The following is a 25,989-nucleotide window of genomic DNA, read 5'->3' as shown; positions in this document are numbered from 1 at the left end:
ATAATGATGCAGTTTTTCCTAAAATAGAGGAATTGAAGAGTAAAATGAAAAGTTTTGGTTTTAGTACTGCTTTATCATAAGCATTATCATGATTTTACCAGAGCTGAAAAGTCAAATTCTTTCAGGCAACCTGCCTGGAAGTTTTGGTATTCTAAGAATGATTCAATGCTTTTGAAGCAACAGATACATAATAAAATAATGCAATTCCTGAGGAGCAACAAGTAACTCACACTGAATTTATAGATGAATGGTGGAATGGCTGATTGTGGAGAAGTTTGTTTTGTGGAGAGGTTGGGACAAGGTAGGAAATGGCATTTGCAGAAGCTGAAAATTTGATCTTTGTGGCTAGAAATTAACTTAAGTCTTAATAGTTAAAATTTATGCTGCCTCAATTTTCTTGACAGAAGAATTCAGTTTTAAATATCCAGGGTGGAAACACTGAGGGATATCAAAAGGTCTTCAACAAAGATAACTGGCCTTGTGTAGTGTGCAGGCTGTGTTGGTAAAAGCCAAATGTATATTCAAAATGAGGACAACCTATTAATTTAAAGTTGATTGGAACAGCTTCATGTAAAAATGAGGGTAAATCAAGAAAATTAAATAAACATTCTAATGGGAAATGTGTAATGTGTAATGGAATACAGCTGCACAAATATTGTTACAGATAAAACTTGCATTAATGACTACTCAGTGAATTGTGTTTTTATTGCTTCACACTATTACAGTTTCTCAAATAAAAAAAATAAATAAACAAGTGGTTTTTTTTAACTTTATGGAAAAAAGCTCTATGTTGGCCAAGTTGTTTCATTTTTAGGGTGATTCTAGTTTTATTCAAGCTCATAACCATCAAGACGTGTTTTTTTCTTTTAGCTGTCACAGGACATTCCCCCCCCCCTTCACATTTTTCATCAGTGCATTATATATAATGATGGGATTTGTTGTTACATATTCGTATATGCACATAATACAACAATATAATTTCCCGAATTTCACTCCCCAGCACTTCCCTCCTTCTTCCCCACCTCCCACCCCTTGGTCCCTTTGTTAAGGAAAAATGTGGAATATGGCATTGGAAAGAGACAAGCAGCACTTTGAGATGTAGAAGAGCAAACTTATTCAGAGGAATCCTCTCCAAAAGCTGAGCACTGCCTTCTGTTCTCAGGACTTTTATACAGTACAGACTCCTGGGTTTCAAAACTTTCTCATGCAAGTCGCCTTGATGTCCCCCCCTTTCTCCAGGCAGCTCTGCTCCCTGCGATAGCTGCTGAGCAAGCCTGATTACAGGAGCAGAACCGAGCAGGTTGCAGCTATTAACAAAGATAAAATGAAACATCTTAGGAAGGAGTCGCTGCTTCACCTTTCCTCTGCTGATCCCCCTTTGATTTTTATGAGATTCTTCCACTGCCACTTTTCTCTTCCTTTTTCCTCTAGCTTCTGCATATGAGAGAAAACATATGATCTTTGATCTTCTGTGTTTGAACTGTTTTGCTTAACATATTGGTCTCTAGTTCCATCCATTTTCCTTCAAATGACATAATTTTGTTTCTTTCTTTATGGCTGAATAAAACACTATTGGCTATATAAACCACATTTTCTTTTTTCCATTCATCCACTAATAGACACCTAGGCTCTTTCCATAGTTTACATATTTACATGGTTATTTTGAATAGTGCTGCTATAAACATGTATTTGAACTTTATCACTATAGTATGGTAACTGTAATTCTTCAGGAAAAATAATGGGAAGTGGTATAGTTGGGTCATATGGTGGTTCCATGCTTAGTCTTTTGAGGGACTTCCATACTTATTTCCATAGTGGTTGCACTAGTTTACAGTCTCTTCAAAAGGAACAATGTAAAAATGTTCCTTTTTCTCTACATTCTCTTTTTCATTTATTATTATTTGTATTCTTGATGACTGCCATTTTTTTTTTTGCTGGTGGGAGATGAAATTTCAGTGTAGTTTTGATTTGCATTTCCCCAGTTGCTAATAATGTTGAACATTTTTTCATATAACTGTTGGCCATTTGTATTTCTTATTTTGAGAAATGTATGTTTAGTTCACTTCCCTATTTATTAATTGGGTTATTTGATTTTTTGGTGTAAAGTTTTTTGAGTTCTTTATATATTTTAGATATTGATCTTCTGTCAGAAGAGTAGCTAGCAAAGATTTTCCTCCTATTCTGTAGGTTCTGGAGTGTTGATCCTCTGTCTCCTTCTAGGAGTTGCCTAGTTTGTGGTCTAATTCCTAGGTTTTTGATACATTTTGAGTTGATGTTTATGATGTTTATAAATAAAAAGTTTTCCCAGTACCTTTCATTAAGAAGGCAAGACATGCTTTTTGTATGACTTTATTAGATACCAGAAATACCATCCCCAGGAAACTAGCCAAAGTACCTAAGGAATTATAGGTGACTTGCTGGTGACCCATCCTCCAGTCATTCATGCAGCATATTCCATCCTTAGCATAGCTCCCTGGATAGACTGAGGCTGCTGGTTTAGCACAGACTAACTGCAGACCTGTGCGTTGTCAGTGATCCTTCTCTCTGTGGTCCTTTATCTTCTAAGAACTGGCATCAGTTTTCTAGAGAAGTGCTTTCCAATAGCATTTTCTGCCATAATACAAATGCTCTATCTGCTTCCTGATACTAATCACATAGGACTGTGGAGCACTTAAACTGTATTTAGTGTGACTGAGAAACAGAGTTTTAAATTTAATTCCATTTTAATTAATTTAAATTTAATAGCCATTTATGACGAGCGGCTACTGTTTTGGACAGTAGAGGTCTGGGATAAGATAGGCTTCTCTTCTTCACTGTTGGAGAAACAGGGGCAGATGATCAAGAGCAAGGTATCAACTATTTTGCATTTTACAATTATGTAAAATACAAGAAAGCAAAATAGAAATATAAATTCTTGTAATCTCAATGCCCCAATAAAACAATCATTCAGGTTTTTAAGGATACTGGATTTCCTTATATCATTTTTATTCTATGAATCACCTTTAATTATCTAATTGCCTTTGTGCAACTCTGTATATGAAAATTTTCTTTAATATTATGGGATTATTACATTTTATTTGCAAATGTAATTTTAATAAGGAGCATATTAGTCCACCAAGTGAATAGAATACACCATAGATTCTTATTGTTTCCCCCTTCAACTCTGGAGATTGAACCCAGGGCTGCACACTTGATAGGCAAGCACTTTTCCACTGATGTACAACCCCAGCTCATTTAAAAATTTTTTTACTTTGAGACAAGGTCTGTGTTATAGTTGAGATCTTTCACATTCCTGGAAAACTCATGTATAAGGCATGTAAGAACGTTCAGAGGTGAAAAGATTGGTTATGAAAGCTGTAACCTTATCAGTAAATTGATTCATTTGGTGGACTAAGAATTTAAATGAATTATTAGGTGGTAACTATAGGCAGATAGGGAGTGGCTAGAGGAAGTAGGTTACTGGGGGTGTGCGTTTGGAAACTACTGTCTCAGGCTTCTCCCTCCTTTGCTCTCTCATCCCTTCTCTCCACTTTGCTCTCTCTTTCTCCCCCATCCCAGCTGCTATGGACTGAGTAGCTCTCCTCTTCCACACCCTTCCACCATAAATATCTGCCTTGCCTTGGGCCAAGAGCAATGGAGTCAGCTGACCATAAACTGAACCTCTGAAACCATGAAGCCAAAATGAACTTTTCTTCCTCTATCTTGTTTTTGTTAGGTACTTTGGTCACAGTAGTGAAAGCTGACTAACACAGTCTTGATGAGTTGCCAAGGATGGCCTCAAACTTGTGATCCTCCTGCTTTAGCCTCCTGAGTAGCTGGGATTACAGGATTACTTGATTACAGCCACTGTACAGGCCACAGAGCCATAGACTTCTTGTGGTTGGGTATCTAGGATGTTTTCATTGTTGCTGTTATACAAATGACTGCCATCCACATCTCTGTGACTGAAACTTCTTCCAAATGTTGAATAGGTCTTTGAAAATCTCTGGTAGGGTCAGAGAAATAGAATTTATTGGTCAAGGATATAAATGTTTTAAGGCTAATGAAGACGTATGCCCATATTAATTCCCCAAAATTTCATTACATAAAAAATACTCACTTTGTCACACCCACACTTATACTGGGCATCCAGCACACCCATAATTCTCTTTAATTTATGTCTTAGCATTTTATTTCATGATAAAATTGGCCCAAGTTATACCTATTTTTGATAAATTAAAGAGTTACAAGTTTTATAAGAGAATTTGTCCTTGGTAGATTTTTTCCCTGATATATTACTTTTTCTTTCACAGTTTTATTTTTTATGTTTTTATGGCAGAGAAGGAAACAAGAAAGTTGATGTGCTGTTTTGTGCTGTTAAGTAAAGAGAAAGCTTCCTTGCTGTTTTCATGGTGATTCAAAAACACATGTGAAATCAAGTGGCCAAATGAGAGATTTTTCTATATTTTGCCTACTTTTTGCAGTAACTCTTTGTTCTATTTGCCTTTGTCTCTTACATTTCTTATAATTATTTACTTGAAAGTGAAGGTTGAATCTAAAAGTGCCTTTTTCAATATTTATCACCTTGTGGCTGCTGTGAAAATAATAATAAAGAATTCAGAGTATAGCTTGTATTAAATATCTCCTGTTGTGCATTGTTAAAAAAAAATTATGTTAGACACAGTGGTCAGAAAATGATCTATTGAAGATTGCTGTAAATAAACAAGCCTGTAGATGAAAACTTGAATTTATGAGACCAATAAGAAGTGATTATTCACTCTATAAAAGTGTTTATAGTGGGGTTATTACCTTAATAGTGAGCTTCACTAGTGAATTTATGTTTTCGGTTTTAAAAATTGATTTACAAGCCTTTATGATCTTATCTTTTGCACTAAGTGAATTTATTGGAATAAACATTTTACTGAAATGCCTTAGGACTAAAAGAGATATGGTACCTCTAAAAGATAGGCTACTTACTGTTCTCTCATCAATTTATCAAGGCTGCTCTGAAGAGTTAAAATTGCAATGAGGATTAAATTTTTGCATTTCCAGCTTTCTTGGATTTGTATGTCAGTAATCTTGTTACAACAACATACATTTACATATATGTATGTATACTTATTACTATTAGAGGAATAAAATTAAAAAGCTAGCTTAATGTATTTAATAATTTTGGGAAGGCAAAAAAATAACCATTTTAATGTTAAAGGTAATTAGATCAGAAACAAAAATGATAAAACCTAGATGGTAGTGATATTTCATGCCAACATTGAAAAGGAAATATTATCAAGGAACGAACAAGGAAATTAGCATAAGGGGAAGATTTTAAATGTGGATTATCAGGATGTGGAGCTTAATCCTTTAACTCATGGCTCTGGCCTTAGCGGCACGTTCTTCCTCAGAACCATTATTTTTATTTATTTTATTTTTTTATACTAACATTTTTAATTTTTAAAATAAGTAAGTATATAGTAAAAAAAAGTATAAAGTTTTATGAATGTAAGACATGGATTCTATTAAGTTATCACTACAATCCAGACACAACGTAGTAACATCACCCTAAAAGACTCCCCTGCTATTCCTATATAGTCACACTTTCTACTGTCCCCTAGCACCTACAACCACTATGTTCTCTGCCATCACAGTTTGTCTTTTACGAAATGCCATATAAATGGAATCCAACAGGATGCAGGTTTTTGAAACTAGATTAGTTCTCTTAGCACAAAGTCTCTGAAATTCATTTAAGTTGTTGCACATATCAATAGTTCCTTCTTTTGTATTGTTGAGTAGCATTGTTTTGTAGATATTTACCATGAGAATCATCATTTTTAAAGCTTCATGGATCAGGGGAAAAATAGGGAGTGTAACCAGGGAGCATCACTCACACCTCAGTTTTTACTTTCTTGGTGTTGACACTGGAACAAAGCATTTACTGTTTTGAGAAAAAATGATAGAATCAAATAAATATTGGCCAACATTTCTTAAAACTGTCTTCCAGAATAGTTGAGGCATCAATGCCTGTAACTTTATTAAGAGGCATGGTTATTTACCTCTGTCAGGCAAGACAGGCTTTTGAAAAATGTTCTGTTTAAAAGTCATAGATATAAACATAAAATGTAAAACTATAAATCTTCTAGATGAGAACATACACGATCTTACTTACCTTGAAGTAGGCAAACATTTCTTAGATACACCACCAAAAGCCGCCTTATCCATAAAAGAAAAAAAAAATAATGAACTATACTTTTCCAACATTAAGAACTTTCGGTCTTCAAAACACGTTGTTAGGAGACAGGCAAGACTGCAAGGAACATACTTGCAAATCAAATCTGATAGAAGGAGTTATATGTAGAATATGTAAAAATCTCTCAGAACTCAACGAATAATAAAAAGAACAATAAAGCACAGATAATAATGTAAGCAACTGCTTCCCAAAGGTGCCATACAGATGGCAAATATGCACACGGGAAGATGCTCAATGTGAATCCTTAGGGAAGGCAGATGAGAGCCACAAGAGAATGCTTCTGTGCCCTATGAGAATGTCTAAAATAGAAAACTCTGTTCAGGTCAAGTCTTGAGGAGGATGGAGAGCAACTGGAAATTTCGTAAGTCACAGATGGGAATGGAAAATTATAATAGCCCTTTGGGAAAAAATAATCTGGCAGTTCTACTTAGCACAAACATATAGCTGCCATGTGACCTAGCCATTCTAGACACTCACCCAAGAACGCATTGCCCACACAAAGACTCATGTACAAATGTCCACAGCAGCTTTATTTGTAACATGCAGAAGCTGAAAATACATTGAATACCTATCAGCCAATGAATGACTAAAAAAATAGAAGTCCATCCATACAATAGAATGCCATTCAACAATAAAAGCAGTAAACTGTTGCTGCATGCAACACATGAGTGATTTCCAGATTCATGACATGGAAGAAAAGAAACCAGACAAAATGTATGAACTGTTTTACTGTGCTTGTATGAATTCCAGAAAATGCAAACTAATCTGTAGTTTTCATGGGCAGGTAGAAGGTAGGAGGACCTCTAGGAGAGGCCAGAGGAAAGGATTTCCAAGGCAGGAGGGAACCTCTGTGGTGATATCTAAGGATTCATTAACTAGATGCTAGTAACGCTTTCATGGGTGTCTACATTTATCCCAACAGGACAAACTGTACGTGTTAAATAAGGGCAGCTTATTATATGTCAGTTTTGCCTCAATAATTTTTTTTTAAATACAGTCCTTTTAATCTGTTTACCTAGGTTAGCACTTTTTCAAACATAGTTTACTGTCTAGTCAACAAAAACCCTTTAATTGATGAAGGTACAAATGTGAGTCTGCTGGACAATTGCATTTCACACTGGCAGTTGACAGACTGGCTCTGGCATCAGTCAGTCACCCAAGGATAAGTAAGTTCACCTCTGACAGAATTCTAGACGTGTATGATTGAGAGAACAAAATCTGAAATTCAGAAATAAACAGCAGTTGGCAAATATTTTCTCTTTTCTCCCAGTTATACAAAGATATCAAGAGTCCTCCAAATCTACCATTTCAAAAATGCTATCTTTGATGACAGTTTCAGGTGCAAAGTGTGTTTTTTTCCTTCACAGTGCTTTTCACAGAATGAGCCCTGGTAGACACCAAGGCTGGGAAGCCCTGTGAACCAGTTCCAGCAGGTGAAGCTTTGTGCTGGTGGTGATGTAGTTTCATTCCAAAGGTGTAAAGCGAAGTCTCCATCTCTAGCTGGCTGCTTGTGTCCTTGGACTGCCCTTCCCTTAGATGTTTCCACCTCTCATCTTACCTTCCTTGATGTTCCTTCACCTGGCTGCTGCTCATTCTGCTTGATCTCTTCGGCCTTGTGAGCAGATCATGGGGTTGTGAGGCTTTTGAAGATAGGGCTGGGGCTTTGGTTAACCACGTTGTTAACGTAAGTCTGAATAAGTGCTGAATCTATGAAGTGCATACAGCCTGAAAGAACTGGGTGGTGTCTTCTGCATGTTGTCAACCATGATGATAACTGCAATGATGTTTGCCATACATTGCACTCTGGATTCTGAGCACAATGCAGTTAGTGTTATGTATGGACTGGCTGGCGTTGATCTCAGAACACTGTGGTGATGCTATCCCCAAGTGCTTCATTCTTCAGGTGAGGAAAATGAGGCCCGGAGTGAAGTACCTATGTACCCAGAGTACATAGGTGCTAACTACTGGGAAGTCAGGCTTATCCAGTATTTTTTCTAGCCCTTTCTACTGCATTTGGTGATTCATAGCTAATTTTTCACAATATGTTTGCAGATGTGTTAGGTGCTATTGAGAGACAAATAACATATCTTTGACTCACAATCTAGTTACCAGTAACTTTGGCCTTGCTTGAAGCTCATAATATATACATTTCCTTTCTCTTCCTCTGTGGACTATGAGAACACTCCTCCAAATAACAGGATTGCCGTTTCTCATCTGCTCATCCACTCGGCCTGGATTCTTAGCACTTCTTTTGGGAATTTCAGAGCCTACATTTTTGACCTGCCACAATCCTGGCCAGACATTTCTGCTGCTGCGTTCTGATTTATTATGCCATTTCTCTGAACTGACAACTCAGAAATCTTAAACTTGGCAAGCTCACTCTCTGACAATATAGTTTTATTTTTTTCACCTCCACTGTTTCTTTTTTCCTCGTAAGTCAGATATGAAAACGCCAAGACATCTGTTTTTAAGCACTGTGCCTATTACCATTGTAGTTAAATAATCCTCCCTGGCATTTCACTTGCTAAAGGCAGATGTGGCCGGTGGTTTCATCTTTGATCCTTCCACCGTTAAACATTCCTAAGAATCCTCAGCTTTGTTGTGACCAGAATGCCTTTTTGTGTTTCTGTCACTGAAGCCTTTCTCTGTATGTATGATAAGCCCAGATCGCTTCTATCTTCCCAATCCACCTCCAGAGAAATACCTTCCTCCTTAGGTTGTTTCTGAAGTTATCTCTTTCTTCGTGGATTTGAAATTGCAAAATTTCAGATTTACCATAATTACATATACTTGTGTCTATTTCTGAACTTTCTAACCCAGTAATTTTTCTGTGTATGGGGCAGTTTTACATTATGGTGCTTTTATGATGCAGTTAAACATCTGCTAGGTCAGCTCTCCCTTCATGGTTACTTTTGAAGATGGTTATTCTCTGTTCTATTTTAGATGACTTCAGAAAAATTTTATTAGACTTCCCCAAATTATATGACAGGGTTTATTAGAATTGCATTGAATCTACAGATTAATTAGAATTGATGATTTTCAACAATTTTTTGTTCCCATCAGACACACAGTGTCTTTAAATGTACTAGTTTTGTTTTTGTCTGTCCTTTCACTAGTTCTCTTCAGATAGGCCTGCATAGAGATCACTGCAGGTGTTTTTATTTTATTGTTCGTGTAAGTGGCATTGCTTTGGTTTCCTTTGACCTTCAAGGCTCTCTCCTTGTGATATCACCCAGCCCTGTGAACTCAGTGTCACCTCTGTGCAGATTACTTCCTGAGCCACATGATGAGTTGCCACACCCTATTCTCCCTTTTTTGTTGAACACCATCACCCCTTGTTTGCCAGAGCTGCCCCAAATTCATTGTACCTACAGGTGAACCATCTTTCTCTACCACTCCAACCCCCCCCCCCCCTTCTTAATTTTTTCACTGTCCTAGCTATGAGGCCAAAACCCGGGACATCATCTTGGGCAGACTGGTCTGCTCCTTACACAATATTTGTTGTATGTCTTTCCTTCTTCCCAGCCTCACTGTCAGTATTATCTATTACCTGGATTACTAGCATTTCAGCCTCTAGTCTCTTGCTACTCTCTGAACCCCGTCTGTCTGTGATGATAATTCTAGTGCCTAAAATATTGATGGCATTGTCACTTCAGCCTGCCTCTCCTTTGCTCACCTGATAAGGTCCAGAAGCATCAATTGCTCCTGTTTTGGCCCCAACAGAATGTTATGTTCTTGTGTGCTCCCACACCTCAGCTTCCTCGAGCTCCAGCCTGAGGGTCACTCTCCAATACCATGTCCCTAGTTGGATGCACTCTGCTCTTTCATATCCCTGTTCCCGTGTCACTTGTATTGTGATTCCTTTTTGTCCTGCATCTCTGCCCCTCAACAATTCACCATTTCCTCCTCTTCAAGGAACACTGTACACCTCTCGTATGGGATGTGTCACTCGAGTCACTGTTTTACGTTGGAACTTGAGTGTCTTTCATTTTCATGTGAGGCTTCAGTTAACTGAGTTTGAACCTATGAAATAAATATAGCCTGGAAGAATTGAGCAGTATCTTTGCAGACAGTTAAAACTATAAAGATAAATATAACAATAGTATTTCCTACATTGAGCTCTAATGTGTCCTGACACCATGTGATTAGCACTGTGTGGATTTGTGCCAGTCTCCAAGCCCTGAGAGGAATGCTGCCATGAGAATTCTGTTCTTTGGGTAAGGAAAACGAGACCCAGAATGCCACTGATTTCTCCAGAGTCCCCAGTGCTAACAACAGAAGTCAAGTTCGAACCCTGCTGGCTGGGTAGGAGTGTCAGCTTCAACCACTGTCTGACTTCCTGGCAGTTCTGCAGTTGCGCCATAACCTTGCTGACCAGAAGCTCAAACGCATGATTGAAACTTGATATAAGCGTAGGTTCCTGATTCTGTTGTCTTAAGCTTTCTCTGTAAAGTTTGGATGTCTATTTATTCTTTTCTGAATTTTTTAAAGAAAGAGTGAGGAGTGAGCCAGTATTGCTAGTGATGTTCCCAAGATGAAATGCTGAATTTCACACTATCTGCAATCTATTACATCAGGTCCCAATCTTTCCGCCTGACTTTCTGGGGCTTCCAACACCTGGGCCCACTCTACTTCTGTACTTGACTTACAGATACCAGTGCCCCTCCCACTAGGCCTGAAGCCCACCAGGCCCCTCCTGAGCCTCACAGTGTTGCTCTCCTGTCTCCTGTGTCTGCTCTGATGGCTGGCTTCCTCTCTCCATCACCAAACTTGCCTGTCTTATGGACAGTGCCCCCATGATTTTCTGACTGATTTACACAATTCTTCAACCATACAGGTTAACATTGGCTTGTTTTCAAAATTCCATAAGCAGTATGTATAAATAATATATACCTATGTTTCTATATTTATCTATTTATGGAGATAGATAAAATATGTATTATTTTCCACCAGGGATAAGTATACAACAGATAGTAAATATCCTAGTATGACTGATAAATTTTGTGATTTGAACATTTTAATTACTGCACAAAGGTTTCAAAAGTATTTTATTTTTCTGTTTAAGGAATAATGTATGACCCTGAGGGATTTTAGTGTTCTGTATATTCTCAGTACAATGACTTCAACTCTTCTTTAGTATGTCTATAAGTATTTTTTCTTCAACAAGCAGTAGAGTAGAAAGAATGTCAGAAGTGGATTTTTGTGCTGTTAATCCCATTAACTTGTTTTCTGGTGTTAGCTATATGGCTTATCTCCTTCAGGTATAAACAGATAGGATTATACTAGAGTATTCCTAAGATTCTCTTGCTCCAAAAGGCCCTTACAGAGGAATTCCAGAGTATGTCTAGCATCTTGTATCAGGCAATGTTGACACCATCTACTATTTGGGCATAATTAAAATAGAACTTTAAGTCTTATTTGGTTTATAGATTAATATTCTTATGAGTCAAATAGTGTAAAAACTGTATACATATAGATTGTAGCTGCAAAATATTATGATCCAGCTAGCTGCTTCAGAGATCTGGCAATTTTCTGAAGTTCTGTAGGAAAAAATGTTAACTATGGTACGATCTCATATTTTCCCCCTTAGCTTTCATAATCTTGAAAAATAACTCTTCTCGTTTCCCCCCTAACACCCACATTGTTGAAGCTGAAAGCTGTGGTGGAGGTCAGGACTTGGTTCTAATTCAGGGCCCAGCATTCTGTCTGGCTGAGGTACAGGAGCTTGACCCCTCTGTGTGGCTTTGCTGAAGTATTTGTCCCCTGTGAAAGCCAATACGGTCAGCAGCACCAGCATAGATAAAGAGCTGCGTAAGGTTGTATTTTAGTGGCAAGGCTGTTTTGTGGTCATGTTCTGCAGGCAGACTGGAGGTGACAGTATTATTTACTTTTGTTGCTCGGGGTCCAAAGGGAGAATAAATTGCTATTGATTTTTGAGACATTCCAGTGAAGGGTCTGAATGCCTTCAGAAGAGCTGGGTGGCAGGACAGCCAGTGCTGGCTCGGAGACTGCCTGTTAAAATGAAAATTCATTTTCTTGTTATTGTCATAAAGATTTTTTTCATTCTTAGAGCCAGTTACAAGAAGATGTGGCTGTGGGGGAGTGTTGCTATTATGAATGTTTTCTGTCCCCTGAGAGAGTGGAATTCAGCACCTTTCACAGCGTTTTGAAATTGACAAATAGAGTTGTGGGTGTACTTGCATACATGTAATCACCTGGACTTAAAAGTGATGTTTAATTCTGTTAGTATATTATGTGCTCTCCCAGGACACTTCTAGGTTTTTCAAATGTTTGGCCTCATGAAGGAAGGGAGTTTGAATTTTGCTTATTTTGTTTTAACTTGAGAGTGTGTTTTAAAATGATGTATTTGCTTTCCTTGATGATTTCTTAATTTGCACTCCTCCCCACCCCCATAGCCCCCAGCCAGATTATTGCTTCCTGTAATATTGAGGATCCTACTTTGTGTGCCACCCGAGGGGCCATACCAAAGGAATGACTGAAGATTGGCTCATGCATTACGCATCAGTCATTTTTCTTAAATCAATAATGCACTTCTAATTTAATAGTCTAGGATGACTCATAGTTTCAAACATTTGTTTTGGCAAATGAAAATTGTTGTGATCCAGAAATTCACTGTTATGCATAAAAGTACCAACTCAGTGGAAGGCTTGTTCTGGCATAGAATGGGAAAAAGGATGAGAATGAGGTGATGGCCCTGAATTAGGAAGTACTACTTAAAAGAACATAGAAACTTAGGCAATGATAAAGAGTTAAATCTGAATTTCTTTTTTTTCCCCTTGTCGATGGAATTCTATTTATTTATCTATTTATATGTGGTGCTGAGAGCAACATTTTATAATGTCTTTATGCCAAAAACAAATTTGGGTTTAAATATTTTCCCATAAATACCTTATACACATTACAATTTAAAAATCAGGTCAGGGTTTAAAAATAGAAAAGTCATTTTTAGGCTAAGTTGGTAATTATGTTAGAGCACCATAGTACATCAGTAAAATAATATAACGAGATTTCCTGGTGCTATGAGCTACCTGGTATCTATAACCTGCACATTTAACAATAATCACCCGTGTAATGTTGCTCCATGAACAACAGAGTTCGCCTACTAACCATCAGTTAACTTAGTGCCTCACACATGCTAGGCAAGTGCTCTACCACTGAGCTACCCCAGCCTCTAAATCTGAATTTCTTAAAGTTTAGATTATCAGTCAGAATTCCAAATGCATAGTCTCCATAAAAACCTTATACTTTAAAGTAGGGGCATTTTGGACCCAAGAAGACACAACTTTAAATGTTTTTGACTATGCTGTGTCTATACAATAATTTTATATTTCAGTGGATTACCAGTCATCTAGTCAGATATGTACACACTTAAAATATGTTTATTAGAAGTGGGCAGATACCTATACATTTTTGGTTTCACAAGTAGAAATCTCAAGCTTCTAAGTTAAGGACAGGACTGGCATTGTCACCTTTCTCTGTGGCAAGGGTGTTCTAGTAGGGAAAAGCATAGATTTAAGCGTTCAGGGCCTGGGTTTCAAAACCCAGTTCTCCCAGTTCCTCACTGAGCATTTAAGCAAATGTTTAACCTTGGTAGGCCTTGGGATATCAGGTTCTGGGAAGCAGGAAACTACATCTGTCCTAAAATGAAAATGAAGCTGTAATTGCAGGTGAAGGTACTTTTCCCCATCAATTAGCCTAAGATTACCCATTTGAAAAATAAGTATTTTTGCAGTAATAAATACTAACATTTATTGAGTATTTATCATGTGCCAGAGTCTGTCCCAAATACTTCATGTGTATACCAACCCCACAGAGGCAGGGGCTGATATCATCCACATCACAGAGATGAAGAAATGGAGGCAAAGGAATGGAAGAATTTGCCTCCTTTTTATCTGTGAAATGAAATAGTAATAACAAGACACTGTGTAACTTAAATTTGGACCACTTTCAGTGATCTTTTTAGCTATCATTTTACCGTTCTTATCATATCTCTCTTACCTTAGCACATACTTACTGGTGTTAAATGCATTTTGAAAGCTTAACTAAAAGATTTTAAACATCATTCAGATCTTACACACACTACATGTGAATTATATTCTCTGTGATTTGCCCATTTCAAACTAAAAAAATCCTGCTAGCTCTGCATTCTGATGATATAGCACAAAAAGGAATCTTATTTTTAATGCTGAACTGAGAAAAACAAAATGCTAAGGTAAATCTTTCACATACAGAAATAATTTGTGCCAATAAAAAGAATTGTTAAATTATCACTGTTGAGGCTTAGCCAGCTCTCTGAATTGCTGTGGATAATTGAGGCTTGACAGTTCTTAGTAATATTACCAGGAGTGTCTTTCAGAAGATAATTTCCTTTATTGTCTTTGATTAATTTGTAAGTAATTGGATGGAGTTTAGCAGTAACCTGGTATGTTCACTCTTATTAATATAGGGTTGAATCATGATCCTAAGTAGTTTGTGAGCTCATTTTAAAAGGCCATCTCCATTTCAACTTTTAAATCAATGTTTGTTTATAGGGAAAATAGGATTAGTGAATTTGGTTGTCCTGAAACTCTGTCCTGTTACACGGGTGATTATTGTTAAGTTTAAATGTGCAGGTTATAGATACCAGGTAGCTCATGGCACCAGGAAACCTCGTTATATTATTTTACTGATGTACTATGGTGCTCTAACATAATTACCAACTTAGCCTAAAAATGACTTTTCTATTTTTAAACCCTGACCTGATTTTTAAATTGGAGTGTGTACAAGGTATTTATGGGAAAATAATTAAACCCAAATTTCTTTTTGACATAAAGACATTATAGAACGTTGCTGCTCCATGTGAACAACACAGTTCACCTACTGAATTTATGTTCTTATTTCCTGTGCTTTTCTCAGCTTCCGGAACATTTCACTCTTAAGTGCTATGTGGAAATGAGAAATTTGTGTGCTGTGACTTGTGTCTTAGAAGTAATGGCAAGAGCATTTGTGTATGCACCAATGTCATTTTTTAAAAACGATGTCATACTTCACATCTGTTACAGCTCCTTTGCAGATTTAATTATTTTCCCCATGTCAGTGGGAAAATTGAGGTTATTTATTCATCGTGTCACTCTTTATGTGCTATCATAATGATTCTTCGACTTTCAAAACTTCCCTCATTCTAATCACAGTAAGAAAAACCCCTTGACAGAAGCAAAGCTACCCCTTTCCACAGCCAAGTCTCAGGGCTGACCTGGAGTGGCCTGGAGAGGACTGTCCTGCGGGTGCTGGCCGTCATGGCGAGCGGCTGAGCTCGGCCTCATCCTCCCACCCTTCCCTTCAGTCTGGAGCTAGTGCAGACTTTAGGCTTTCATCCTTTCTTTTTATGTGGGGAGACGGAAGCCTTCGCCATTCCTACGTGCCTCTTTACTGCCCTCGTGTTCTCTTTTTCCTGGATGTGCACGATTCTGTCTACCAGGAAGCTCCAAACCAGTCATAGTACTTTTAAAAACTCTGTGAAAGAGCATTTTAACAGTTAAAGGTGTTCTTATTCTTGCGGCCATTTCCTGGGGACGATGGTGCAAGCTGGCACTGGCTGAACAGAGAAACGGTGGTGGTGTGCCTGCCATTGGGGGGATTTCCAGTGATCTCTGCCTGGGTCCTTGCTGGTTGAGTGAAGCCTCTCCTGTCCATGCTCATCCTCACACGAGGTGGTCAGGCTCCCACCTTCTCACTTAGATAAGTACAAAGGTCCCTATGACATTGGCAGTAGCCTTTTTCTGACACACTGAGTCTCTCTTGTGAAAGGGGACAGTAACAGTGCCACCTCACAGGATATCATGAGGACTGGAAGAACCAGTATGTGCAACATTTTGAGCAATTCTGGATGAAAAACTTTTTACTAAAAATTAGTCAACAGGAACATAGGACCACCGGCTGCCAGTTGTACAGCTGTACTGTAGGATGGAGGCACTCTTGGAAACGGCTGGGTGCTGGCTTCCACTCTGCTTCCTGCTCCTCCTAGTTCAAAATGCTTCTCCCCTCTTTTATCCCAAGGGCCCTGGTACCCTCAGTCCTTCCCTGTCAGCCTGTTCATCTGTCTGCCCCTCTCTTCCTCAACACCAGCCTTTGGAACAGAAAATCTCTGTAACTGTGCATTGAAATCTTTCCTGCCTCACATTCAACTAATTGTTCTCTGTGTCCTTGTTTCTGCTTTTTTAAAAAATGTATGAGGGACTAGAAAATATATCAAATATGTTGAAAGGCATAGATTATTACCTGAGTCAGAGTTCTTCCTATTTACTAACATACTATGTCTGCTGAATATAAATTTCCAGGATATAGGACACTTCATGTGTCAGAGAGAAGAGCCCAGAATCATGTTTATTATTGCTAGGGAAGAAACTACTGTGTTCAGGGTTCTCTATCCTGCCTAGATCACACCCCTGCTGGATCTCCCAAACCAATCCACACTAACTTTAACACCTGTTAAAGTTAGTTCTGGCACCTGTTTAATTTCTAGTTATTACTTTATCATTCTGCTTCAAGCTGATTTTATTCTCTTCAGCTTCTAGCTCTGTTTACTTATTGGAACTTTTATAGAAATGATGTTAGAAACTTGTTCTTTGGGCTCCTGACTCAAGTTGAGAAACTGAAATGGGGTGGGGGCCATTGCTCTCTGACCCCTGGTATTTCTCGGTTGAATGTTCTGTCAAAGCACCCAGAATTCTTAGAGTCATAAATATCATCTCTTCAATTTTGGAAGTCAAAAACCTTCAGAACTCAATCCAGGAACCCTCATATACAAACTGAATAAAGGAATGGATTAAATGGATTAAATTGGCAAGCCCATAGATTGGCTTGACCATTTTGAAAACCAGTGAGCAGAGCATGGTGATTACCATCATTCATCCCATCCATCTACTTGACAAACTTTTCTGAGTGTTTACGAGGCACTGAATCTGGAGAGGTAATAGTGGTTCAAGGATGAAAGAGAGAACTTTTCCATCAGAATCCTCCCACTCAAGCAGAATGAAGTGCAAAATGAGCAGTCTCAGAAGCTATGGAGTCATAGAGAAGTAAACAATTAAGGACTGGTTCCTCTTTCCAAGATGGAAACGGAGAACACATAGAGGAAATTGCCTGCACGGTACTGATAGAATTCAGAAGTATAGAACAGCATGGAGGAGAGAAGAGCTGTGGCCTCCTGCATGCCTCATGCCTCAGAAGGGCTGATGCAGTCATGGGACAAAGCCAGCTGACTGATTTAAGTGAGAGGTATGATGCTTAGTTTTATTTCTAAGCACTGGCAGAGCAGAGGAGGGAACATATGTTCTTAAGCTTAAAAACATGAAGGTGATTTCTTTATAATAAAATAATTATACTGTAAATTTTAAAAAATTTTTGACTTTATTTTGGAGGGAAACAATTTTGTACTGTGTTGTGGGAGAAATTTGTGTTCTTTGAACATCCTAATGGTGTGAACAGGAAAAATGTATGAGATGGTTAAAATAGAAGGATTACCATAAAGTATATTGCATTTTGTGCACCATGAATAAATTTCACAGGATTTTTAATACCATGTTTGATGTTTCATAATGATAAATTAATTTTATATAGACACCTTATTTTTCTTTGCAGATAAAAGTCACACAATCCAAGCAGATGTAATGTATTTTGGTATTTTCGTTTTATCTGGTAAACTTTTTATGGTTTTGCTATTTTGTGAAAGCATATTACTTTTCATTTTCCATGATGAGAATATAATAATGTAATGTTTTATGAAATGTACTTCTGGGAAGTATGTAATACAGCAGAGGGAGTTTGGTTTTATATTTTTCTGATGTAGAACTTCAGAAATAGAATAATTTCTTTTTGGCACCTAATGGGTTAATGATTCATGGCACAGAAGCCCATTTTTATGTTAAAGTAAAATTACTTTGAAAAATATGCCTTAATTGAAACCCTATTTAATGGTAAAATTGTTATTGATTATGATCAAAATGCCCAAGACAGTGATGAATTCATCAATTTCTGTTCAGGGGTGTTATAAATCTTTTAGTGGGAGCTGGAGAACGTGAACAAGATGAACATTTTCAAATTATACTGGCACATTACTTATTATGTGTAACTTTCTTAATCTGTATACTGTGTAGGAATGGAAATGGCTTTTAAGAAGCAATGGAGAAAAGTAGCTCACACTATTATGTATGCCACAAATCTAGCTGGAATGAAACTTGTTCTAAGAGAAACTTAAAAATGTGAAGCTGTAACTTGACTGAATGATGCATTTGAGTTAAAGGAAGAAAGACAAATTGCATAATTATTAAGTATGACCACAAAGGAATTCTATGTACAATCATAGAAAAGCCACCCCTTGAACTCACAAAACTAAGGAAAGTATTATGATATTTAACCTTCCCACCATGTTATCAAGGTGAGAAAGACTGTAATGTTTAATTCACAAAAAGTTCTACTTTTAAAGCCCTCAAGCAACTATCACCCATGAAACTTAAAGAGTTTTCAAAATTGCATACATAGCTTGATTCTTTCCAACCTCTGTGTGTATGTTCATAGAATATACTATTTCCTATTTTAAAAGTCCTTCCTAAAGATCCTTTCAGTACAGCTTGTCGTGAGTCATACTTGTAACAAGTGGCTTCTGTGGTACTGTTGTTGTAAGAGAATGGGATGTATAGACGGTTGATGTTCAGATTATAAGGTTTCCATTCATACTCAGGTCATTGATCTTGCCATAGATTGTCTTGCTATGAGCACCACCTAGGATGTTCATTTTGCTTTCTTTTGAGTAAATAGTATCTCCCTGTCATCTGGTTTTTCATAAGCATTTTGTTAAGTATGTCTTTGTACAAAAAGCCGGAGAGAAGTTAAACTGATAGAATTGCCCACCAAAAACTAATTTCAGATCATGAAACAAGAATGGGATACATTATAAAAAAATGTTTGTAAATAAATAACCAGGGAACCAAAGCAACACAGAGTGATTTTAAGTGCATGTGGTTAAATTAGCATCATGATCATCAGATTACAATTACAGGGTTTGATTTTGTCATGAATAGCAATATGCTGCACCCCTTGTTGTAATGTCCTCAAAATCTCTGAATTGTTCCTATCATCTGTTATAGTATTATATTTTTATGAATTCCAAAATGCCTGCACCCTCTTTTTCCTATGATCCAGAGAGGTATAAAACACAAATATTTTAAGTTTTGAATTGCAGAAACAAAGCCTCCGTATGATAATGTTCCCCAATAATTTGGTGTTTGGTTTGGGCCCAGAACCCATTACTACATTCCAACACCAGATTGTACTGAATGGTAGTAGTAAAGCAGCTTGACAAGTGGCCCCATCTGCCTGGCCTCTGAAGGGTCTCCCACTTGTTTTTGGTATAGGTTTCTTTGAGATGGATTTATTACAGGTGTTTTCTTTCAGCCATTTTTACTGAGTATAATTCGTTTAACTATCTTGGAGAATGTGGCATAAACAGGGCTTAAAAAATGAACCCAAATAGCCTGAGTACTTTTTCCATCTTACTTGTCTAAACTAACTCACAAAGAGCTCTTGGACACAGTTATACTGTCACCACCATGGTGTTCAATAAGAAGGATGATGTTACTTATTGTAAGTTAATGTTGGGCACATTTACTGAGCCAGAGGACCTCCATATCCCCTCCTCCCAACCAATGTGCACACATAGCATTTCCAATTTCCAATGGCTCTGCTGTTTTGCTCTATATTTGGGTGACTGAGGCAGAGTCCTCTGATGACTAACTTGTCATTTATTGGACCTGACTTTAGCAAATTTTTCCAAATCCTTATTGAAAATTTTTCCCTTAAATTTTTCTTTCCTGGGCTGGGAGCATAGCACATGCAAAGGCCTGGGTTTTAATCCCAGCACCTTAAAAAGAAGTAAAACAGTCCCTGTTCATACGGCACTTCTGATTTCAGGCCCAGTGTTGGGAAATGAGGTAATCATAAATATGACTAGTCCTGTTTGGAGTAAGGGCTGTCTGATATATATATATCAAGGACTGAACTCTGTTATCTGACTGGAATAGTCTTTATGTTTAATATATGAAAGAAAACTATTAGGCTTTGGGATTTTAGTGAAAAAAATCACATTTTTAAGTTTTACCTTCATGCTGTGGTTATTGCTTAGTATTGATATTAAGCAAAATTACCATGTTTATCTCCCTGTCCTGGCAAAATACATGATTTTGGGTACTGAAGGAAAAAAATTCAAGCAAAATCATATGCATATGTTTCAGTATACATTGGCATAAATATATTTGGTTTCCTGTTGTTATGCTCCTTATTGTTATTGTTGTCTGCTCCAGAGAAATTTGAGATGTGAACAACTCTGACAAAAATGTTACTACAGTCTTATGTTAATATGAAATCATTTCAAGAGTTGAATTTTTGGAAAAGCAATTCAAAGTTCATGATCCCATAACAAGCATAATCCATGCTGAGTGCACACACTGTATGTCCCCACGTGCTTCTCATTATACTTCCACTGTAAGTACCACATGTGCCTCAAGCAGCCTGAGTTAGACTTGCTGTGAGAATCATGACTTTGACCTTCTCCATCAGTATTGTAAATTCTCAATCCAAACATTGTAGTAATATTGTCATTGGATTTATTATTTGATCCTAATAGTTCAATAGATAACTACAACAACTTTTAAAGAAAAATAGATAAAAATAAAATTTCCTTGGAATAGCCACACTAGAAGAGGGTGAGTGAGTAGACATCTTAATGCAGGTCTGCCCAGGGAAGCCTTCATAGAGCTCTCTGCACCTCCTTCCTGATCCCTCCCAGGTCTTACCAGGTGGCCTGGGGACACTTGTGGGAACATCTTCAGAACCAGGAACATCACCCCGAGTCTCCATCATCATGTGGTCCAGACCCCTCACACCACATCTAGACACAAGTCCAATTCTGCTGCTTACTGCTGTTTGGACGGAACTCTTCACCTCGACTCTAGCGTTCTATTCGGTGCTTTCCTTGCCTGCTCAGCCCTGACTTCACCAATGGCTGATCCCTCTGCTGTATTGATGATAGTGGCTCCACAAAATAACTCTATATTTTTAACAGTGATCAGTTCAAGTAAAAAAATTAAGTGAATGAATGTGCCACAAATATATATATATATATATATGTATATATATATATATATATATATATATATATATATATATATATATATATAGTATTAAAATAGTTAAGAACTCCTAGCATATTTATATAAGGATATTTAAATTCCCCATTGCACTCAATTGTAAATACTGATGGGAAAAAATAAAAGCTTTATATTTTCTAATGTTGTGGAGTGTATAGAAATATCCTTTAATGCATTAGTTTTTGTTGTGCACAAATCTAGAAAACAGTATATTAAGAGAAAACAGTATTGTCAAATCCTTAGATACCATTGGTGGCTTCAACATTTAGTTTTTGTGATATAGAAGCAGCCTATAAAAGTTTGATTTTTACTCTGTCAACTTAAATGCAAACAATAGAACAGAAAGTGGGCTGCCATTTAAAGTGAGAGAGAAGAGGAAATATTCCAGACCCAGAGTTTGGACGTGGTCATTCCTCCCTGGCCATGTGTTTGGTCTCCTTAGTTCCTGGTCCAGTAGCCTCCACACCCATACAGAAGTCTTTTCCAGGAGACTGGCATCTTGGGTGGCTCTCCCCTGCTACCCTCCCCGATTCCTCTAGAAAACTGTCATGTCAGAATCAGAAAGAGCATAAATGTGTTCAAGGGTTTTTGAATCCTTTTCAGTTTGCAAATTCCTTTTTTAATAGGAAGAAAGCAGTGGTGTAATAAAATGTCAAATGATCAAATCAGTTATTTTGTATAAAACACATTAATTGTTAATTAAGCATGTAAACAAGGAGTTGTTGATGGCAAATGCTGGCATTGCCGGAAACTTTTCCTGCCTCACAGGCTGAAAGTGTGCACTGTAGTCCAGACAGGGGTTAACTGTGTAAGCTGAATAATGTATTGGATGGAAGTAGCAATGAAACAATGTTCTTTGTACTCCTTGCACTCTGGCCAAGAGAGTTTCTTCCTTAGTCCAGGAAGACACCACCAAGAACACAACAGGATTGCTGCATGTTCCACACTGTGTCCCCAGGGCCACCAGAGGCACCCCAGGGGTGAGGACCCCAATGGGGCTGGGGGTTCTAGTTCAGTGCAACCTTACAGATGTAGGTGCTGATCCAAACTTTTGACCTAGACTGGCATTGACTATACTGCCAAATTAAAATACCAGGGTAAAAATAGTATGTGTGTTATTAACTTTATAAGAAATATGTTTGTTCAGAAAAGCCTCTGAAGGATACACAGCAGAATGTTGAGTAGCTGCCACTACCTGACATCTCAGGCCTCTATTTTCTTTTATAACAAGAGACTTATAGTACTTGTATCAGTTTTAGAATGGACACCTTGTGTTTAGAGGTGTAAGATCATTTCAAAGTCTTGTATTTTCCTAGTTCAAGTCTGTCAACAAAGTTACTAATAATGATTGTACTTCACTTGACTTGTAAATTAGTGGTTTTGAACTTGATAGTCTCAGAATGTTTTCAGCATACAGTGATCTTATGTGTGATCTGTACAAGGAGTAGGCACTTGAATGGGATACAAAGGAAACACTTTCCAAATTTATTAATCAGAGTGCCCTTTGCAATATATGTTTTCTGATTTGCAGAAGACCCTATGCCTTATTGATGAGGGTGAACATATGCAAAATGGTCATGGATCAGACATCTCAGATGGAAAAATAGGTGTGAAATTCCAAAAAGTTCCAGAATTTAAATATAATGTCATTCAGAAAGACAGTTGTGAATCAGTGAAAGCTTTCAGAATTAGTACTAATGAAGTAGCAATTGATAGCAGCTGAACATTAGATGCATTTTAAGGAATTGGGTTCTTTCATTGTCATTTTTATAACTATATAAAAACTTATCCATACCCTTACTTACATAGCAATAGTTATTTATGCAAATATTGCATGCAGTTGTGGATTCAAGTGCTCAATTATCCTAAAGGAGAAGACTAAATTATCCTTGCAAAAGAAACTTGTGTTATATAGAATTTTGATATAGACAATTCCAAAACTCTTGGATGACATGGTACTGTTTCACTGGATGAAACATTATATACACATTGCCTTGAAAACTTCTAAGAGAATTTTATGTTGGTTAACTTCCAGTATTTTACAAAATTTAATAATTATTGGAATTATTAAGTGAATATAATGAAACATTTATTGATTAGAAGTTGGTATAATTCACATAACTCTAAGGAACTTTGTTAATATAGATTTAGGGATTTTGATCATACACATTATTACTGAAGCTAAATTTGTTTGCAGATTTATAGTGTTAAATGATCAGAATACCATGTATCCCAAACATCTCTTAAATTAGGAACTAAATATTCCTAATCATTGTTCTGCAAAGGATGTGACAACCTACTACGCACCGTTGCATAGAGTTGTTCATTTCTTCATTTGTTTTTCATCCTAGTTATCATCTGCCCTTGGTAGGCACTGCTCTGTGTACTGTGGATATGATGTGAACAAGCACGTCCCAGGCAGCCCCTGTCCTCCAGCAGCAGTAACACTGAACCCATGATGCCACAAGGATCTGTAAAGAAGGGTGTGGCGGGAAGGAGTCCCCCTGGAGGAGCCTATAACTGGGCTCAGAAAGTAGGTGATTTGCAAAGCAGAGAGACGAGGGAACAGCTTGCTGAGGCTGTGTGCTAGGAGGATACTGGAGGATGAGTGCTGGGACTGGAGAGCCAAGCAGGAGGAGAGAGTACACCTGAGGTATCGGTGAGGTCCCGTGTTAGAGATGAGGACTGCAGGTTGTTACAGGGGTGGGTCGGGATGGTGGTAGCCTTTAGTCAGATGTGTTCTTCAAAACCAATACTCTGGATGCAGTGAGAAGCAAGGGGGTTAGAGGGGACAGGAAAGAATGATAGAAGGCTCTTGCAGATTTGAATTCATGTTCTGGTGGTAAAGATAGAGCTAATGGATAGTTTTGATGTTTAGAAGGGCAATTCAGTCATCTGGCAGGGCACTTCCATCAATCATGTGACAGAGAGGTCCAAGGATAACACTTTTCTTTGTTTTTTAATGGTATAAAGATTCAGATTCAACCCAGGTCTCCTGCAAGCTAAGCACTCTACGAGTGAGCTTCATCCTCAGCCCTTTTTCAATTTTATTTTGATACAGGTTCTTGCAAAGTTGCCCACACTGGTCTTAAACTTTTGATCCTCTCGCCTCAGCCTCTAGAGTAGCTGGGATCATAGGTGTGCACCACCACGCCTAGCAACACCCATATTTTAGCTTAAGTAATTGCATGTGTGATGAGGCCATTTACTGAAATCAGGATTTTGGGGGGAAGACCTGGTTCCAGGTCATAAAATGGCAGGTAACTTCCATCTTGCCTGCCAAGGGCTGCAGATTGAGAAGGAGTTTGAAATTCACAATGAAATATTTCATGATCAGCTATTTAATTTAAAAGTATTGAGTGCTTTTGTGTTTCTTTATTTATTGAATTAGTTTTTGCTCTTAAATAAACTCACACATACATAGCTGAAAAGTTGCCACCAAAGTGATGGTTTATTTAATAGCAGTTGATAGTGAACACTATCTATGTGCTGGGTACTCTCCTGTGTACCATTGACTCTGTGCCATTTAACCCTGCAGTGCAGCTCAGAATTTAGAAAAAATAGCTTGCCATTGGGCCCTATACTGTCCAAGAAGAATTTGTACAGTGTGGGCCTGACTGGCTTTTTTATAGAGGGATTTTCACATATAAGGTGAATTTCTGGTGCATAAGGACCCTGAGGAGAACATTGTGTCATGCCACTAATATTCTCAATTACTATTAATGAATAATTAAAAGTCAGTTTACATTTCACTCAGCTTAGTTATCTCTCATTTGTGGGTGTATGTGCATTTGTAATTATTGGTTTGCAGCTCATGTTCTGTGTAAATGGATTGTAGCAGAGGCTTGGAGGAGGAAATGCCATATGGGATTACAGTTAATGATGACCCAAGTCTGCCTCGCATTTTCTGCATATCTATCTCACAGCACCAAAGACTTCTAAGTAATTGAATATTTCCTTTCTATGATTGAATTCCGAAGGGCCTCTTTTTGTAATTTCGTTTTTCTATTATAACCATAAAATTAAAATAATTCTCACAGTGCTGCAACTCACTGCAGTTTCTTTTGAAGAAAACTGCATCTGAACAATTGTAAGAGCTAAGAAGAAAAATATTTTTATTTACTTGCTAATTAGTATTAATTTCTATGTACTCTCTTGCTATAAACTTGTAGATCAAGGAGATATGGCTATTTACGTAAGATCTCACAGTTATGCTATGCTGCTAGGAGAAGTTTCTGGAGACAAAACGCTCTGCTGTTCACTTTTGAAAATGCTGGAATGCACCATTAAGCAAGATTGCCAGGGATTCTTAAGTATTTGTGGGTTAGTCCAATATATTGCATATGAATGCAATAATTGCTTTTTAAAATCTTTAAAACACTTAGTTGGAATTCTCTAAAGCAAAAATCCCAAAGACTTAACTTAAAATGGTTTATCATAGCTGGTAATAAAATATCTTTGAATCATTGATTGACAATACTTTGTTTTTGTTTTTAATTACTGCATACAGACTGAAGGGAAAGATGCTAGAAGCAATTCAGTTCTGATACATGACGGGTCTCT

At 37.5% G+C, this 25,989-nt stretch overlaps 1 protein-coding gene across 6 annotated transcripts in view; it reads left to right on the top strand.

Annotated features, from left to right (window-relative positions):
• PRKN (parkin RBR E3 ubiquitin protein ligase) overlaps positions 1–25,989 on the top strand; it is a 1,414,869-nt gene that overhangs the window by 49,048 nt on the left and 1,339,832 nt on the right. The window contains exon 2 of one of the 6 annotated variants that reach the window (XM_081293731.1): positions 23,778–23,959. The exons of the other annotated variants lie outside the window; for them this stretch is intronic. Within the exon in view, the coding sequence (XP_081149857.1) occupies position 23,959 (1 nt within the window). The 5' untranslated portion in view covers positions 23,778–23,958. The remainder of the gene's footprint in view (positions 1–23,777; positions 23,960–25,989) is intronic. 6 annotated transcript variants of the gene reach the window in all.

The sequence above is a fragment of the Spermophilus citellus genome (genome assembly GCF_964194105.1).
Source record: "Spermophilus citellus genome assembly, chromosome: 5".
In the NCBI taxonomy this organism is placed as follows: Eukaryota; Metazoa; Chordata; class Mammalia; order Rodentia; family Sciuridae; genus Spermophilus; species Spermophilus citellus.
The sequence above is the reverse complement of the archived record's forward strand: the minus strand, read 5'-3'. Positions and strand labels throughout refer to the sequence as shown.